Source organism: Symphalangus syndactylus, chromosome X, assembly GCF_028878055.3.
Source record: "Symphalangus syndactylus isolate Jambi chromosome X, NHGRI_mSymSyn1-v2.1_pri, whole genome shotgun sequence".
NCBI lineage: Eukaryota > Metazoa > Chordata > Mammalia > Primates > Hylobatidae > Symphalangus > Symphalangus syndactylus.
This window is the reverse complement of record NC_072447.2, coordinates 51841054-51860461: the sequence shown is the minus strand read 5'-3', so window position 1 is coordinate 51860461 and position 19408 is coordinate 51841054. Positions and strand designations below refer to the sequence as shown.

The following is a 19408-nucleotide window of genomic DNA, read 5'->3' as shown; positions in this document are numbered from 1 at the left end:
GAATACCCAGAACTCCCTGCTTGAGGAGTTTTTTGACTCACGGGAGCATGGAGCCCCTGCGAACAGGGCAAGTCAGAAGTGCCAGAGAGTTAGTGCCCTAGAAGCAGCCCTCAATAAATTTTGAACAAAGAGCTGCTGTAAAAATACCCCAGATTCCCTATCTCTTAACTGGATAACTCTGAGGTACGTTCAGCATGGTTTTCTAGAATTGGCCAGTGAGATTGAGCTCTAGTTGCCCACAATAGCAACTGGCTTAATGACACATCCTTTTTGCCTGCCTTCCCTTCCCTAGCTCATTTCTCCACTCTCCTATCTCTGTTTCCTTAGACCATATCCTGAGCATATTACTTACTCTTGAATCCTTATTTCAGGATTTTCTTCCAAAGGGGCCCAAATCAAGTGTATATTGGTGCATATGGTGGGCAAAGGATGAGTTTAGAAAAGGATGGCTTTGAGTTCTAAATAGAAGTTTCTAGCTAAAGTTCTTTTTTTTTTTTGCAACTTCAGACTGTGTATCTCCCATTGATAAGGTCATAGTATAACGAAATACTCTGGTGAATTCATGTTTCCTCTCCTGTTTTATCATGTGTCAGTTGCTCCCTGGAATTAAAATTCACTTTTCTCGGGCCACCATGGTTTTGCGAATTGCTTTAGGCTGTTAGCATTTGCTACAGCTTGTGGCTTTGATTGCTCACCCCTCGCTCCCCGTAAGGAGGGCTGAGCTTACCCAAAGGAGATTAAAATGGAAAAAAAGGAATTAGCAGTGACAAAGGAGGGAAAGGCACAGGAAAGTGGTGAAAGTAATTTTCCTTTGGAGGACAATGCTCACAGCCTTTATCCTGTTGAGTCACCAAACGATCATTATAGAATAAAATGTACATACTTTCAGAGATATGCTATACATTTGAACATTTTTTTAAGCCCAGTAAGGAATGGAGTTTGCTAATAGCATTAGCAACTAGCTATGTAATGTTTTATCTAATACACAAAACAGACCATAGTTGACTTTGTGGATGTGATCCTGACTCAGAGTTAAACACTCCCACTTTGCTATATTCAAATTTCTAGTAAGAGGCTGCCACCTAATTGGCACCTTAATTGCAAAGATGTCAATGAAAATTACATTCAGGACAGGAGAATAATTTTATTTCTGATGAAAAAGAAGGTATCATTTAGTGATAGAATGGGTTTAAATAAACTCACTTTACCAAAATAATAGATATGAGGAATGGATGATTATTTAAATTCATGATGATATCCGAAGTGCCATATTTCCTGGACAGAGAGAGAAAGAGAGAGGGGCAGTGCTTGAAATGAGGACGAGAACTAGCTAAGGGCTGGTTTGAATGGTGTGGTCTCTGCTTTTGGTGAATCACAGCCAAAGCAAAGCAGCTTGTGAAGCTTCACAGAGACTGTGACCATCAGTCCCAGACCCCCTGGAGAGCAATTAGGAATAACTGGATGAAACTGGTGTGCGTGGGGCGGAGGAGTGGGAGGGCAGAAAGATGAGAACCTAGTTGGTTACGAGACCAAACAAGGTCCCACCGTCTGTTCACATTCCATGTAAATATTGCCATATTCTCCAATGACATGATAGAAACGCTACTGAGAAACAGCATCATTCTTCCTCCATTTTTACTGAACAAAATACATTTTAGGTTCAAAGTTCTAGTTTTACTTTGTTTTTTAAGATAACATTGTTGGTATCTCCCTCAGATTCCTTTTACCAGCTGTGCACGCTACTCCCCAGCTCCTGAGTTCTTTTCTGCTAATGGATGTCACCTGCCACCTTCAGAGACATTCCCTTTAGCACTGGAGCTGGAGGCCTAGAAATACTCTGGAGTTTGTCCCCCCCTCACCCCTACAGAAGAGTTGTCAGATAAAATACAGAACTCACAGTTAAACTTGAATTTCAGATAAAAAATAATTTTAAGGATGTCCCAAATATTGCATGAAACACACTTATACTAAAAAACGGTTGTTAGTCTCAACTATATATACCTGGGCATGCTGTATCTTCATTTGCTAAGTCTAGAGACTCTATTCAAGGGAGGCCATGGTCAATGACTGACTGGTATAGGAGTGCAGTGGTCCAGCTCCTCAATGTGGAAAAAGCTCAGGGATATAGTTTATGCTCTAGAGTCTCCTACAGGATCAGGCTGAGTCCTCAGACCGCACTGGAGCTAGCACCATTGTTTAGCTTCTTCCACTTCTCTATTCTGTCTCTCCTACTCCCTTCCTGGTTTCTCTCGGAATCACTTGATTAATAATAAATCACTTGCTTATAAATCCTTGTCTAGGGGTCTGTTTCTGGGAGAGCATGACTTAAGTTAGAGATCTTGTAAATCATACCACAGTGACAGCTCATCACAACTTTGTAGGGATTAGAAATCACTACCTTGAATAATATTGTTTATTAACTACAGCTTACATTTATTTTCCTAAAAATATTCTTTGTCTCATGTGCCAAGTCCCTAGCAACTGGTGAACATCCATTTGACAAGCTCTTCTGAGAGGCAGCTAGGGCTTCTTTAATCTATTCATACTTTCCCCTGCTTTGAAACTACTGAAAAGAAATAAAGCCAACCGCACATCTGATAACACATCATTTACACTCTTATATGATGTGAGCCTTAAAAAGGAATGCCGAAGCCCAGCTGCCCCATGAAAAGACCAATGATCCATGAAAAAATATGCATTGTAAAGGAAAAAAGGGAACTATTAGTAAGCTGGGTCAGGCAATAGACCAAAGAGACTGGGATCTTACAGTCTCTTCAGATGATGGAAGTTAAGAAAAGATGGGCTACCTCCTGCCTCAATTTTCTAAGGACTCATTTTGAAATAATGGAACTCATCTCACTGTGGCAGTCCATTAATGAGTCATCATTGTGATAAATGCCTGTTCAAGGGAAAGGACATTTTGCTCTATTGATCTCCTGAGCATCTTTACTCACTTTCTTAGTGGGAAAACATTGTTCTTAACATGCTTAAGCCAAAGCACTCCTGACTACAATATTCTGACCTTGTGTAAGCCATTTCAGGTATTTACAATTTAAGATAAAGTCTACTTAGGGACTTCCTTTCAGCTTACAACAAGAACAAGAAGCTCCTGGGTCAATATACCAGTATTTGGTGATGCATGTCCATATGGCTTTATAGTTTTGGTTATTTATGCCTAGCAGTAGATAAGACACAAAGAGTAAACTGAGGCAGATAGAGTCCATTACGGTATAAGCACTGATACCGGAGAGCATGCCCCTTATTATTCTTGTTGAATAACTGTAAGACATATTTCTTAAAATAGCACGATCTAATTTTATTAGGCTGGCAGCCTTTTTTTTTTTCCTTTAACAAGGAACATTGGCTGGGCGCGGTGGCTCACGCCTGTAATCCCAGCACTTTGGGAGGCCGAGGCAGGTGGATCATGAGGTCAGGAGATCGAGACCGTCCTGGCTAACACGGTGAAACCCCGTCTCTACTAAAAATACAAAAAATTAGCTGGGCATGGTGGTGAGCGCCTGTAGTTCCAGTTACTCGGGAGGCTGAGGCAGGAGAATGGTGTGAACCCAGGAGGCGGAGGTTGCAGTGAGCCGAGATCGTGCCACTGCACTCCAGCCTGGGAGACAGAGCGAGACTCCATCTCAAAAAAAAAACAAGGAACATTGTCTTGTCTTTCCTCTTTTCATATATATTGTTTTTCTTAAATGCTAGCCTCAAGTGTTAGCCAAGGTGGCTCATCCATGGAGTCCCAGGAGGCTGAGCATAAAGAACACCAAATTAGTTGCTTACTATCTCTAAATAATTTTGACCACTACTATCTCAGAGTCAGGAGTTCAACTATGAAAAACAAAAATGAGATTTATTATTTTTTTTTTAGAGACAAGGTCTTGCTCAGTCACCCATGCTGGAGTGCAGTGGCGTGATCATAGCTCACTGTAACCTCAAGTTCCTGGGCTCAAGCAATCTTCCTGCCTTAGCCTTCTAAAGCATTGGGATTACAGACGTGAGGCACTGTGACCAGCCAAAATGAGATTTTTACAGAAAGTTTCGTGGGACACAGCATGAAGCTACCCCAAGGGAAGACAAATGAAACTATTACAAGGATAAAGGCAACCATAGCTTAACAGTTTGTAATCATAAAAGGGAATATATCAGCATTCTTGAAAGTTTGGGAAATACTGAACACAGTATTAATATTTTGATAATGGGTGATAAATGACTTTATGCTTCCTTATAATTTTTTTTTCCGTATAGTTTTGCATAAAGTAATGCTTGCTTGCAGGACTGTTATAGGGACAAAAGAAACAGCTGTGGAGAGTCACCATGAAAAAATAACCCAATAGTCAAAATAGTGTCCCCTCTAAGGAAATTTTTTGGTCTGCATTCTAAAATGGATTACAGGGAAGAATGCAATTCTGCTTGCATTCTTCCTAACCCAAGGAGAAAAGAAAATCTGCCAGTTGTACTATCCGGCTTAGCAGAATTACCCCAGATCCAAGCAAACGAAAGGGAGTTAACAATTGGACAAACCAGTGAAATATGAGGGTGGATATTTTTTTCTCATTGCTAGCTTTGATAATACACTAATCATCAAAATAAGTCTTGACTATGCTCCAAAAGGATACAGAAAATCACGCCTGATATAAAATGACTATGCTCTGGGCTATCCTTTGTGTTTCTCATTATTTTTCTTGACAAGTGATAGATCTGTGGATAGGACATTCTCACTAGGCTCCACTGATAACCTCCTCCAGTTAGAAGAGGTGGAACTAGAAAGGAAGTGAAATTTATGAAAAAGTCTCTGAGGCAATTCAAATTTAAAATTATTAATAATTTTTTAAAAGCTGCAAGGAATGTATTTGACACTCAGAGGTTTCTTTTTTTCAGGAGCGTAAATAGAAAAAGCTCAGGAAGTCAATGAAAAACATTTACTTGCCCTGTACATTTCCATTTGAACTGCAGCCCCAAGTGCCAGAACATAAAGTTTCATCCCTGCAGGTGACATAGGCAATTCCAATAGCTGTAATTCTAGAAGTAGGGTACGTGCTTTCCATATCAACTAACAAATATCTTCCTGAATTTTCACATTATGTGTTAGGAGTTCTCCAAGTGGTAATATTTCACAGATACCTAAAATCCCCCTATGAATGGGAATATATCAACCTTATCCTCAGGCTACATCATTGCTTAATCTGTATGACTCTTACCTGTCTGAACCAGGAGCTGACTTTAAACTCCGAAAATGCTGACCGTCTAAGTCCAAGCTATAGCTCCGCCCAGTTTCAGTTTTGGGAGTTATGATTTCTCCTCTGGTTGCTGATCTGAACTTGCTAAGAAGAAATCTGAAATTATATACGTTTATTTAAAATTAGATAAGAAAGAAAGCATTTAAAAATACGGTTTCAAGAATACAATTTCTAGTACTTTTAATAATAAAGGATTCTTCAATAAAGCAGCCTTAGGGCTGAGAGGTTCTGGAGAGTTCCCGGTGCCTCTGCAATACAGTATCAAGGGTGATAATGGGAAAGGTTACACCATTCTCTCAAGACCATACCACTTGCTGGTAGGTCACTACTAAGCAAAAGACTGCCTACTCTGAGAACTCAGCACTGTCACCTGAGAAAGAAGATGCATTCCCTGAGCTGGGCCTGTTTGCAGGAATAGTGAGAATAGAGAGCTTGAACTCGCTTTGCTCAGAGAGGGGAGCCAGGATGATCCTCTTGGACAAAGTGAGGTAGCTCTACTTATTAGACTGCAGCTCCATGAGAGCAGTGACTCTGCCTTTCTTGTTCCTTGACAGATTTCTCGAGCCTAGAATGATGCCTGGCTCATACTGGAATCCAACCAACTCTTGTGGAACGAATGACTAAACTCATCTTTATTATTTTCTATGACATTTATTCTTGTGCCTCATGTTGAATAAAATCTGATTACATTCCCATTTCACTAAATTATTTGGGGTTTAAGCAGAAACAGCCTTTTAGGAACTTAAAGTCCTGATCCAGGATACCGTGTGCCCAAAACATGGATGTTCCCAAATGTACTGAATAACAAAATCAAAGCTCTATTCCTTTTTGTAATGGCATTGGGAGATACGGACCATAAGGTTAGCCAGGCATGGTGGCACACAACTTGTAGTACCTGCTACTTGGGAGGCCAAGGCAAGAGGATTGCTTGAGCCCAGGAGTTCAAGGCCAGCTCAGGCAACATAATGAGACACCATCTCAATAATAATAAAAAAACAGAAAGCACCATAAAATGACTTGGTGCATATTAGAACTCTCACTACTTCAGTCACAAAAACTGGCCAATAGCTGCCTGAGAAACAAAAACTGAAAAATGCAGTTTCCTTTTGGTCCTTATAGCCTATATTTTGGGATCCACTTTTCTCCCTTGAAAGAACCTTCTTGCTCCCTTATGTACCTCCCATTCCTATTCTCAGTGCTTGACATCTATATTCTATATTCATTTACTGAACTAAGTTACTGTGGTGGCCAAATGTGACTTTTTTTCTTAAGGAAGCCTGAATTTTAAATAGGGAATATGATGCTTTAAGCTCAATTAATAAATCTTTATTTCGGATAAAATTATATATCAGCACACAGGTTGGAGGGCAGGAGTACTGACATCGTACAACAGAAATTGTTGTCACCTCTTTATAGACTGGCCCTCCATGGAACTTTCTACTTATAAGTAATGGGAACCATATAGTGCAAGACCGGATATGTCAAATGAAAGGAAAACTCTTCTGTGCTTAGGTCAGACAGGACTTTTATTTACTTATTGAAAATTATTACAACTGCATTTCCTGAGGAGAATGATAAGAAAGTGTTAGTTTGTTTGAGTCTCTGACCTCCTCTGGGTCACTGAAGTGACATCAAACTTGAAAAATTAAGGAGTCTTCATTTCAGAGGCATCTGGAATAAAGATCAAAAATTCCCTCAGAAAGATCATGTCTTACCCCTTTCTCTTGGGCCCATCATGGCTGGCCTTCTTGCCAGCAACAGGTGAGGTGTCTGACTTTTCCACATCCTGGCGAGTTTGCTCTTGGCTCTGTACTTCTTCAGCTCCTCATTAACAAACAATCAGAAGAGAAATTTACATACAAAATGGCCAGAAATGAGAGCAAATTTATATTCTGCTTTCACTTTCCCAGATTAGCTCAGGGCAAGGAAGTCTATAATAATTGGCAATGCCATTCCCATCCTAAGTTTTTCTGTCACACAGTTAGTTCTAATTTGTTAAGTGTTCTAGAGTTAACTGAAGACAAAGATCCTGGACTCATCTGTGGGAGGTTTACTGAGATAACCTTTCTAGGGATGACTGCATCAGCCTTCTGCTAATATTTTTAGAGTGGGGGAACATGGTCTCCTAAGATCTCCAAATCCCTGGAGACTGAGTTCTAGCATGAGGTTATAGAAATGATGTCCTAATTTCTGGGCATATAAGCCACACTTCCTGGGAGGGTGGGCATCTGTGCAAATATACTGTGACTTGAGGAACTGCCTACATTCTGGAAGGTACTGAGGTTTGAGTGGAAGAAGAGGCCATGGCTGAATGCCTAATTCTAACTGTACTCCACACCATCGCTCTGCAGTATCGGATCTGTGTGACCCATGTGGAAAAGCCTTTCCTTGCTAGTGCCACACCCAGAAGTACCACTGGAATCAGTTCCAAGCTTCCTCGCCATATGTGCCAGACTTAAATACAAGGGGACTTTTCTCCTCTGGATGAAAGATGAGATAAGCCTAGAAACAGGCTGAAAGATGTTTGTTCTACTTTTACTACACCATATATGAGAAACATGCTCCCAATCACAAGGTTTACTCCATCTTTAACTAACTAAATTGTAGTTTGAATGCACCAAAAAGCACTGTCAAGGTAGAGTGTTATTTTCATTTGGTGCCAGTATTCATTCAGTAAGACTATGCATTTCAAGCCATTTAGCATCTCTGGCTCCTTCCCACCAAACGCCATTGACTCACCAGTCATTGTGACAACCAGAAATGCCCCCCTTGCCTTTCCAAATGCTCCCATTTTGAAGGAGGGAGACAAGGTACACATTATCAATCCTTGGTTGAGAACCACTGGATTTAAAAAATAACATTGAAAGGAAATCTGAAATAAATATTGTTAAAAAATCAAGGATTGCTTTCACAATGTGAATCATTTAATTCAACTGTTTTATGTTACTTTGTTTAGTAAAATAGTGGATGTGCATTCAGAAAGAGAACTGTCTATGATGGAGACAAATGGTTTCTTTGAAAATCTTAGTGGGTGAGATATATGGAAAATCACTGTGAATTTTGTTTTCTACTGACTTCCTCTTGTCTTTTATGAATTACGTATTTAGATTTCATGCTACCAAGTTGTGAAATGACCTAAAGGATTCAGGAAACTCATTTGTGCTGATTAACTACATAACATAGAGAAGTTATTTAGTTAGACAAATGAAGACGAAAACAGTTGTGAAACCACATAATTGCTTTAATTACCTGGACTTCTTCTTAAAATGGACTGTCGGACAACATCAGTGCCGAGAACATTGACTTGCTTGAAACGTTTTGCCTTTTCTTCAAAAAACCACTCACCAGTTATAATCCTTAGCTGCCTACTCAAGGGAAAAGGGAAGAGCATTGAAATTCAATTATTTAGCCACATAATTAACTCTCAAAAATCCCTAATAAACTGAAAACAGATAATTATTTATAAAGTTTATCTCAATCTCTGGAGTATTTTATGGTGATATAATAGCCAGTATTAATTGAATGTTTACTATCTGCTAGGTACTTGCTAATTGTGGTTCATACTTCATATATTTTTATCCACATAGCAACCTTATGTAAACACTATTATCCTAATTTTATAGATGAGGAAATTGGGACTTAGAGCAATAAAATAATGTGACTCATATCACACAGCTGGTAAGTAGTAGAGCCAGGATCCCATCCGAATAAATCTGACCTGGGGCTCAAGTTCTTAACCACTGCATTAGTGGATAAGTGATCTTCAATGCAAGCAATAGGGATCAAGTAAAGGTTTTGAATGAAAAAGAGGTCATGATCAGACTCTGTTTTGGAAAGATTCTTTGATATGACATGTATGGTGGGTTAGACTGATGAGAGAATAGGATAAAGAGACAGGTTGGCCATTGTAATAGTCCAGGAGACAGATGATGGCACCCATGCTAGGGCAATGGTAAGACTAAGAGAGGATAAATTCAGATCGTAGGTGGTGGAAGTGCTTGCCTGGATTTGGTAATAAATTCAGTGTTAAAGATGGGAAAGAAGGATCCTTGAATAGTCACACCCATCTTTTAAGCCCTACCTGCAATGGCTACATGAAATCACCCCCATCTTCCCTCCTGAAATGCTTATAATCCTCTTCTTTGTTTGTACTTCTCCCATTACTTATAGCGTCCTTCAGTATTATTTCTACCCTCTCATGTCTACTGGGTTGTAAATGCTCTGAGAACTAATTTCTGTCTGCTTCATCTTTTTTTTTTCCATAGTACCTACAAGAAAGTCTTTCACAGACCATGATCTCAATTAATGTTTTTCAAATGAATGGCTGCCTACTCTCCCATAATTTTAACACATTACCCTTCTTTTCATATCCTCATAGTTCTCATTATTATCAGTGAAATGAGGGCAGGGACCTTGGCTGTGTTGTTCACCATTTCTAGGAGCAGTAAGTGGCACTCAGGAAATATTTGTGGAATGAATTAGAATACCTGGAATTCAACCTATAGTAGTTATGCTGCTATAAAAGTCCTTTTCTGGCACATCACAAGGATTTTAACAGCTGTAGAAGTCATTCAGTAGACTAAATATATTTCTAATTAAAAATTAAGAAACGGCTTTAGCTGTCCCAAAACCTCTATGGGGCATGTTCTGAAAATAGTAAATAGGACTATGTAACTAGGGTAAAGGATTGTGGAAAATTCTACTGAAAAGTGGAGTTAAAAGGTAGGATTTGGGGTCAAATATTTGAATGCTGAGGTAAAGAGGTAGAGTGTCATTCTAGCAGTTTTTCTAAAGTTCAGATTGAATCACATAATCTCTGGATAAATATATGAAGAAGAGAGAAACCAGAGGTAGGCAGGCAAATTAGAAAGTTAAACAATAAAGAGGACAGAAAATGATGAAGATGCAAATCAGGGTATCGTGGAGGTGAGGAGTAAAGGGAAAGACACATACACTTGGGCCATTGAGAATGAGAACCAGTAAGAATTGGTGACATGTCTGATATGGTGGCTGAGGAAAAGCAACTGAGAGTCAAACAGGCATTTCAAGCCCCAGAGTATTATATCCATTTGATTCAGCAGCTTATTGGACTTGAAAATCAATAGCTGGATCTCAAATTGAAAAGTCACTCTAGAAAAATTTGTCAACCTTGTTCCCCAATTATCCTGAAATCTGCTTGTTCGGCAATTATCCTAAAATCTGCTTTGGAATCTGAGGCAAAGGTAAATTATATATGAAACACCATTCCACTACTGGCAAAAAAGTGAAAATGTTAACCTTGGAGAAAAGTATTCATTGAAAGGTAAGACCATAGTTTGTCTGCCATAGATTTACTCCCAAGTGGCTATATCACCTATTGAGAAGCCCAGACTATTGGATAAGCTCCATAACAGTAACTGTATAAAATATGCTTATGGAATACAGTCAAATCTAAGATATAACCTACCAAAACCAAAAGCTTGAATGAGTTAAGTTATTTCTGGATACATTTCAAGTGATCTATAGACTTATGTATCACAGTGTTGGAAATCCAGGTGACAATTGTGGTATTCTAAATTCGAAAGATGTCTCCTGTTTCTTGGCTATTCAATCAAACGCTAATCCAGGTGCTGATGTGATCAGACATTACGGATGGAATTAGGTTACTAATTAGCTGACCTTAAAATAGTGAGATTATCCTAGATTATCCATATGGGCCCAAAGCAATCACATAAGCCCTTAAACACAACGGAAGAAGAGGAAGTCAGTAAAGACACTGCAGAATGGAAAGTCAGATTGCAAATATGAGAAAGATTTTATGTGCTGAGAAAGCTCTGAGGTGTAGAGGTCCACAGGCAATGAGTGGAAAGTGAGACCTCTATGAGCTAAGAATGGCTTTCTGTGAACAGTCAACAAGGAAATGAGCACCTCATTCTGACAGCCACAAGGAACTGGATTCTGTCCACAAGAATGAGCTTGGAAGTGGATTTTTCCCAGGATCTCTTTATAGAAAAAGGAGCTCAACTAGCCAACACCTTGATTTCAGCCTTATAGAACCTGGAGTAGAGAAACGAGTCAAACTCGTTTGAGCTCCAAAACTGTGAAATAATACATTTGCATTGTTTTAAACTGCTAAGCTGTGGTAATAGTTAAGGTGGCAATAGAAAACTACTATGATAAGTTAACATAGAAATATATTTGTTCTAATATTCTACTCAGGAAATTGCATAGGTTGTAAGAAGATGAATAAGGAAAATTCAGAAACAATAGGGAAAAGGTAGGCACACTATGGCCCATGGGTCAAATTCACCCCAGCATCTATTTTGTACAGCCTGCAAGTTAGAAATGATTGTTATATTTTTAAATGGTTGAAAAAATCAAAATAAAAATACTTAATGACATGTGAAAAGTATATGAAATTCAAATTTCAGGGTCTATAAATAGGGTCTTCTAAAAAATAATTTCAACTTTTATTTTAGATTCATGAGGTACATGTACAGGTTTGTTACATGGGTATATTGTGTGAGGCAGAGGGTTGGGGTATAAACGATCCCGTCACCTAGGTACTGAACATAGTATCCAATAGGTAGTTTTTCAACCCTTGCTCCCACCCCCAGGAGTCCACAGTGTCTATTGTTGCCATCTTTATCTCCCTATGTACCCAATGTTTAGCTCCTACTTATAAGTGAGGACATGCAGTATTTGGTTTTCTATTCCTGCATTAATTCGCTTAGGATAATGGCCTCCAGCTGCGTCCATGTTGCTGCAAAAGATATGATTTCATTATTTTTTATGGCTGCATAGTATTTCATGTTGTATATGTACCACAATTTCTTGATCCAATCTACTGTTGATGGGCACCTAGGTTAAGTCTATGTCTTTGCTTTTGTGAATAGTGTAGCTGTGAATATATAAGTACATGTGCTTTTGTAGAATGACTTTTTTCTCCTTTGGGTGTATACCCAGTAATGGGATTGCTGGGTTGAATAATTTTGTTTTTAGTTCTTTGAGAAATCTCCAAACTGTTTTCCACAGTGGCTGAACAAATTCCCACCAACAATGTATAAGCATTTCCTTTTCTCCACAACCTCACCAGCATCTATAATTTTTTGACTTTTTAATAATAACCATCTGACTGGTGTGAGATGGTATTTCATTGTGCTTCTGATTTACATTTCTCTGATGATTAGTGATGAATATTTTTTTCATATGCTTGTTGGCTCCTTGTATATCTTCTTTTGAGAGGGGTCTGTTCATGTCCTTTGCCTACTTTTAAATGGGATTATTTGCTTTTTTGCTTGTTAATTTTATTACAGATTATGGATATTAAACATTTGTTGGATGCATAGTTTCCAAATAATTTCTCCCATTCTGTGGGTTGTCTTTGCTCTGTTAGTTTCTTTTGCTGTGTAAAAGCTTTTTAGATTAATTAGGTCTCATTTGTCAATTTTTGTTTTTATTGTAATTACTTTTGAGGAATTAGTAATAAATTATTTGCCAAGGCTGATATTCAAAATGATATTTCCTTGGTTTTCTTCTAGGATTTGTATAGTTTGAGGTCTTACACTTAAATATTTAACCCATCTTGAGTTAATTTTTGTATACAGTGAAAAATAGGGCTCTAGTTTCATTCTTCTGCATGTGGCTAGCCAGTTATTCCAGCACCATTTATTAAATAGAGAGTCCTTTATTCATTGATCATATAAATAAAGTTTTATTGAAAGATATCCATGCTCGATTATTTATGTATTGTCTTTGGCTGTTTTTGTGCTACAACTGCAAAGCTGAGTAGTTGCAGCGGTAGACCACATAGCTCTCAAAGCCTAAAATATTTACTCTCTGGTGTTTTATTTAAAAAAAAGAAGAGTTTTTAACTTCTGCAGGAGGCAAAGAGTACACAAAAAGAAATAAGAACAAGGGGGAGTACTATAGTTCAGTGACTAAAAATCGCTAAATAGTGGCATGCCAAGGCCTTAGATCTTTTTTTTTTTTATATGTTCTTTGGATGTGAGATGGAGTAGATAGCATACTGACAGCAGTTTCATGTGTGACAGAAGAAAGTGGACACATCCAGTCTACATTCTCCAGGAAATGGGCCTCCATATCACTTTTACCACGTATGCTTAGAGCTGCCAACACCTAACACAAATAAGATCTTCCCAGAATTGTTAGTCATTACCTCTTTCTACCCTTGGAGAATAATAACTATAAGTCTTGTATTTGTTCAACTCAGATAAAGCACTTGAGTCATTGTCATTTCAGAGAAAATATCAGAACAGATTGTTGAGATTATGCCTTTGTCACCCTCTCAGGTGTCAGGTCTTGTCAGGAGGCAGACAGAAGGCTTGGTAGAACAGGAAACTAATACTTAGTGAGTGCATATCAGTCACCAAGTAATAGGCTAGTCACTTTATATATGGTATCTCTAATTCTCACTATAAGCAATGAAGTATCTATTACTATTACCAATTTACGGACAAGGAAACTAAATCTCACATAGGTTAAACAATTTGCCCAAAGTTATAAAGGTATTATGTCAGAGACAGGATTTGTATTGAAATCCCACATGCTTTATATTTGGAAAAATTGTCTGAAGAGAACTCATACTTGTCAGCTATAACAGGGCTTTGAGGAAGGGTGAAAACCTGTAGAGTCCAAGGAATAACAAACATAGCATTGCATATGATTGGTTGTGATTGTGGGGTGCATGTGTGCGTGTGCATGTCTGTGTGTTGAGGGTAGAGTGGTAAGAATACAGAAGGGGTAAAAGACAAAAGAAAATAAAAATGCCACCCACTATAAAATTTATATCCCTCTCTGTCATGTCAACCTAGTATTTGAAAAACACAAGACTTGACATAGACTTTATGCACTCTAAGTCATACTCTGAAGAATGGGCTTGATTAAAATCACAGTGGGCTGTACTTATTTGTGAATAAAGATTACTGACAATTCAGGATTTGCTAGGTCCTGGTTTTCTTTAACACTAAACCTCTGGGACTTTTCAAGCCTTCACTTGGAAGCTTATATGAATGTAAAGTCAAATTAAATTATCTGTAGTTTTACAGGGGAAAATAGGTAATCTTATCTTAAAAAAGAATAATGACCAAAAGATTCATTTTGCTCCTTTATTTTCTATTAACTACTGGAGACATCTGCAACAAGATATGCTTATTAGATATTCTGAGATAAGATATTAGTTCCCTTCTATTATAAGGAAACTAATTCAAATTTTTTATACATTTATTAATTACACAGCAATTTTTTTTTGAGACAGAGTCTCACTCTGTCACCCAGGCTGGAGTGCAGTGGCATGCTTTCAGCTCACTGCAACCTCCACCTTCTAGGTTCAAGCAATTCTCCTGCCTCAGCCTCCCGAGTAGCTGGGACTACAGGCATGCCCCATCACAGCCGGCTAATTTTTGTATTTTTAATAGAGATGGGTTTTCACCATGTTGGCCAGGCTGGTCTCAAACTCCTGACTTCAGGTGATCCGCCCACCTCTGCCTCCCAAAGTGTTGGGATTACAGGCGTGAGCCACCACACCCGGCCTACACAGCAAATATTTATTGCATTTCTACTATGTGTCAGGCCCTGGGCTAAGGCTAAGAATACACAGGTGAAGAAGACAAACAAGCACTTTGGCCATACGAAGATGCTGGTGTACATTTATTCCTTTCTTCCTTTCCAAGCAGGAAAAGTGAAAAGAAATCCCTAGACACATTATGATGAAACTAAAGAGCACTACAGACAGAGGGAATATCTTAAAAGTAGCTAGGAAGGCAAAAGGAAACCTAAAAAAGAACCACAATTAGCATGACAGTTGATTTTTAATAGCAATGATGAAATCCAGAAACCAATGATATGTCTTCGAAGTGCTGGGAGAAAATACTATCAATCTAGAATTGCATATCCACAGAAATCACTGTTCACGAATGAGGATGAAATAAAGAAATTTTCAACAAAATGAAAACATAATTTATCACCAACAGATTCTCGCTAAAGGAACTTTTAAAGACTATACTTCAGGAGGAGGTAAAATAGGTCTGAGGTATAAAAAGAAATGGTGAACAATGAAATTGATAAAATATATAAAAATCTAAACAAACTGATTTATAAAGAAAAATGAGATGACATAAATTGTTGGATTATACAATAAGAAATGTCTAAAACAAAGGACAAAAATCATGTATCAGCCAGGAAAATAATATTTAGAGTTTAAGAATACCAAGCTTCTTTTAGCTATTGATTTGCAAAGTTAAATATAAATGTTATAATTTCCAGGATAACCACTGAAAATGAAAAAAGCATGTAATACGAATACCAGTAGAAAGGATAACATGGGATGAGAAAAATACACTTTAATGAATCTACAGATAAAATAAATAAATGCAAATATTTCAGGAATCACAATGACAATAGAAATAAATGTAAATATTGTAGTGATCAGTGAGTACAGACTAAACTAATTTAAGAAACAATATTATGAGATTAAATGTTAAAAGTTACATATAGTATATATATCATGTATATGTATATACAGCACATATATAATGTATATAGCATATAAGTATAACAAGTATTAAAATACATATAACATATACTATATTTTAAAATAACATATATGCCACATAAAAGAGACTTACCTTAAACATACGGACATAGAAAGCTTTAAAGTCAAAAGTTGGAAAAACATGTATGCAGCTATTAGCCAAAAGAAATTTGATGTAATTGTATTAATAACAGAAAAAATAGCCTTCAAAGCAAAAACATATTTAGAGATGAAGGGAAGCATAAAGAATACCTCCAAATTAATAAGGAAAATACCAGCACCTAAAATAAAATTGTGCAATACACATAAATACTCATATCACAGGAAAAGAATCACAAAAAGCTAATAAATATATGAAAAGCTGCTCAACCTCATACTTAAGCAGTAAAATGCAAATTGAAACTATAGGGAGATATTCCTTTATATCTATCGGTTTGGAAAAAATAAAAAATGTTCATGAAGCCAAGTGTTGGTAAGATCATGAAGTAAAGGAAACACGTATACAATGCTAGTGGGGTTTTAATTGGTACAACTGCTATAAAAAAGAATTTAACATTATCTTGTCAAGCTGAAAATGCTCATACCATTTGGTGTGCAATTTCATTCCTAGATGCACAACCTGCAGTAGTCTTCTCAAGCATTTTTGGCAGAGGTTGCAATAAGAAATACATTTTATGTCACAGTTCAGAAAATAAATACACACACGTATAAGTATACACACACACACATGCACACACACACACACACATATATGTATATCTATACTGACATTTTCTACTCCACTTTTTTTTAATGTTAGTTACTACCCACCAATGGGTCAGATCCACAGATTTAAAAATCCCACCACTTGTTTTTAATGCTAGTTACTACCTACCAATAGGTCATGATCCACAGATTTAAAAATCCCACCATTGAGTGTACACACTCATACATGTTTGTCAGTCCATATGTATAAGAATGTCATGGCAGCATTGTTTGGTAAAATTATAAACTGAAACAATCTAAATGTCTATTCACCAGAAAATAGATGCATTAAGGGAATGTAACAACAGTGTAGATGAACGTAATGTTATTCACATGAACATGGATGAATTTTACAAACATGTTGTTAAGATAAAAACATCACAAAAGAATACAGGTAGTATGATTTCCATTTCCATAATATTCAAAAATACAAAACTAGAAAACATATTACTTAGAGACACATCCAAATGCAGTAAAACCATAAAGTAAAGCAAGGGAATGAAAAATACAAAATAAGATGTTCTAATTCTTAGACTGGGTAACGAATACACAGGGGCTATTTTTATTATTGTTTAAACCATATGTATTATAGAGTATCCTGGATATGTACTGTATTTTTAGATTTAAAAATCTTTCTAGTTTATATAGCTATTAAGGTACCATACTCACAGTGAACACCTCATTCTATACAAGCGTGGAGGCACTTGTATATAATTGATAGGTGATGCAAAATAACATGTCAAGGGACTAAAAATAGCTTCTTGCCGTTCAAAAAATCTTTGGATAAATGTGGGACTACTCCAATATGAATCTTTCCCCTGTAGCTGCACTATGAAAATTTGCTAAATTGGAGGTGATTTTGAAATGACCTATGTGGCAATTACCAATACTCACTCATCAGGCCAAAGATGACCAGACGTTTGTCCCACCTATGGACAAACATGTTGAGATTTTTGCCCATAATAATGAAAAAAAAAACCCTACGTACCATGAGGAATCATGGAGAGTCTCAGTAAGAGGGCACTTGAAAGGATTTACTACAGGATTTGGGTTTATGTTAGCAATTTTTGGGAGAGTTCGATGGAGCAGATATTTTCTCTGGATTAAGCGATGCCAGAGAGTGGGGACAATTCTATCATTGGTATCTCGATAAATTTTATTTAGAAGGATGGCAGACTAATGCTAGGCTAAAGCTCTAATTGGTAAGAAAGTAGGAGGTTAAGGCCGGGCGCGGTGGCTCACGCTTGTAATCCCAGCACTTTGGGAGGCCGAGGCGGGCGGATCACGAGGTCAGGAGATCGAGACCACGGTGAAACCCCGTCTCTACTAAAAATACAAAAAATTAGCCGGGGGTGGTGGCGGGCGCCTGTAGTCCCAGCTACTCGGAGAGGCTGAGGCAGGAGAATGGCGTGAACCTGGGAGACGGAACTTGCAGTGAGCCGAGATTGCGCCACTGCACTCCAGCCTGGGTGACAGAGCGAGACTCTGTCTCAAAAAAAAAAAAAAAAAAAAAAGAAAGTAGGAGGTTATTCACATTAGTCAAGAAATGGGGATGTTTGGTAATTTGCAGTTTCAACAGTCACCTTGTTTTCATCTATGCTTAGATAAGATTATAAAGTGTTCTTGTTTTGTTTATTATTGTTGTAGAATGATCTTGTGGGATTCTGGTACCCTGAGACTGCTTGATGTCTAACAGGATAACAGTATGGCCTACCTGTAAGTGCAAGACCAGCTCTTAACATCAAGGGACTAGGTTTGTCAGTGTGAACCCAGTTTCCAGATGTTAGGGGCTGTATTTCTCTTTCTTATAACAAAGGTGTATACGTTGTCTTCTGCACTCTGTGTATGTTCCATCCATCAGTATTATCTTTTTTGAAATTTATTTTACTGATAAACACTCAATATTTTTCATCTATTTCCGTTATATTTTATCCATTGCTGTAATCATTACCAATTAATCAAAAATAAAAATATCAAGATCTTCCTAATTTAAAAAGACAAAGATTCTCACAAGGACATATAGCATGGTAATATGTTGCAACATAACATGAATATAAGATCAGCCCATCAATGCCATATTAGAAGTATTTCATGTTTTGGCGGGACACAGTGGCTCACACCTACAATACTAGCACTTTGGAAGACTGAGGCGGGTGGATCACTTGAGGTCAGGAATTTGAGACCAGCCTGGCCAACTCAGTGAAACCCCATCTCTACTAAAAATACAACAAAATTAGCCGGGTGTGGTGGCGCATGCCTGTAGTCCCAGCCACTTGGGAAGCTGAGGCAGGAGAATCACTTGAACCTGGGAGGCAGAGGCTGTAGTGAGTCGAGATTGTGCCACTGCACTCCAGCTTGGGTGACAGAGCAAGACTTCATCTCAAAAAAAAAAAAAAAAAAAAAAAGAAAGAAAGAACGAAAAAATATTTCATGTTTTGTTCCAACTCATGTTGCTTTTATCTTTGGGGCCTTTCTGAATTCAATTGGGTACTAATTAGAAAAAAATGATCATTATGACTGTCTTTGTGTTGGACTGCAACCGCCTCAGCTAACATAACAATGTGGAATTTTGTAGGTATTATTAAGATAGAAAAAGGAATTAACTGGCTGTGTTAAGGTCCCTTTTATCATGTTTTTATAGAGTTTAAAAACTAGGTTTACAGTAGCCAACTTGTTAGAATCAGAAGGGATTGGAGAAAATGTCAGGGGCTGCTCAGCCCATTGCAACAGGTAACCTTCCTCTGTCAGTCCTTGCTGTAATCGTTTCAGTGCTAAAGCAATAAAAGCTCTTTACTTTTACCCGGTCCAAAGTAAATGACAATAAAGGTCATTTACTTCCAACTGATTAGAGAGTGAGTCACCTTCTGACTCATCTCATCTCTTAGAG

General features: G+C 37.7%; 1 protein-coding gene across 3 annotated transcripts in view; it reads right to left on the bottom strand.

Moving 5' to 3' along the window:
- Window positions 1–19408, bottom strand: part of SYTL5 (synaptotagmin like 5) — a 214776-nt gene that overhangs the window by 47641 nt on the left and 147727 nt on the right. For all 3 annotated transcript variants that reach the window (XM_063634338.1, XM_063634339.1, XM_055268696.2), the window contains 3 exons: window positions 8496–8611; window positions 6962–7070; window positions 5208–5342 (listed from right to left, as the gene is read on the bottom strand). In XM_063634338.1, coding sequence (XP_063490408.1) covers window positions 5208–5342; window positions 6962–7070; window positions 8496–8611 — 360 coding nt within the window. The remainder of the gene's footprint in view (window positions 1–5207; window positions 5343–6961; window positions 7071–8495; window positions 8612–19408) is intronic.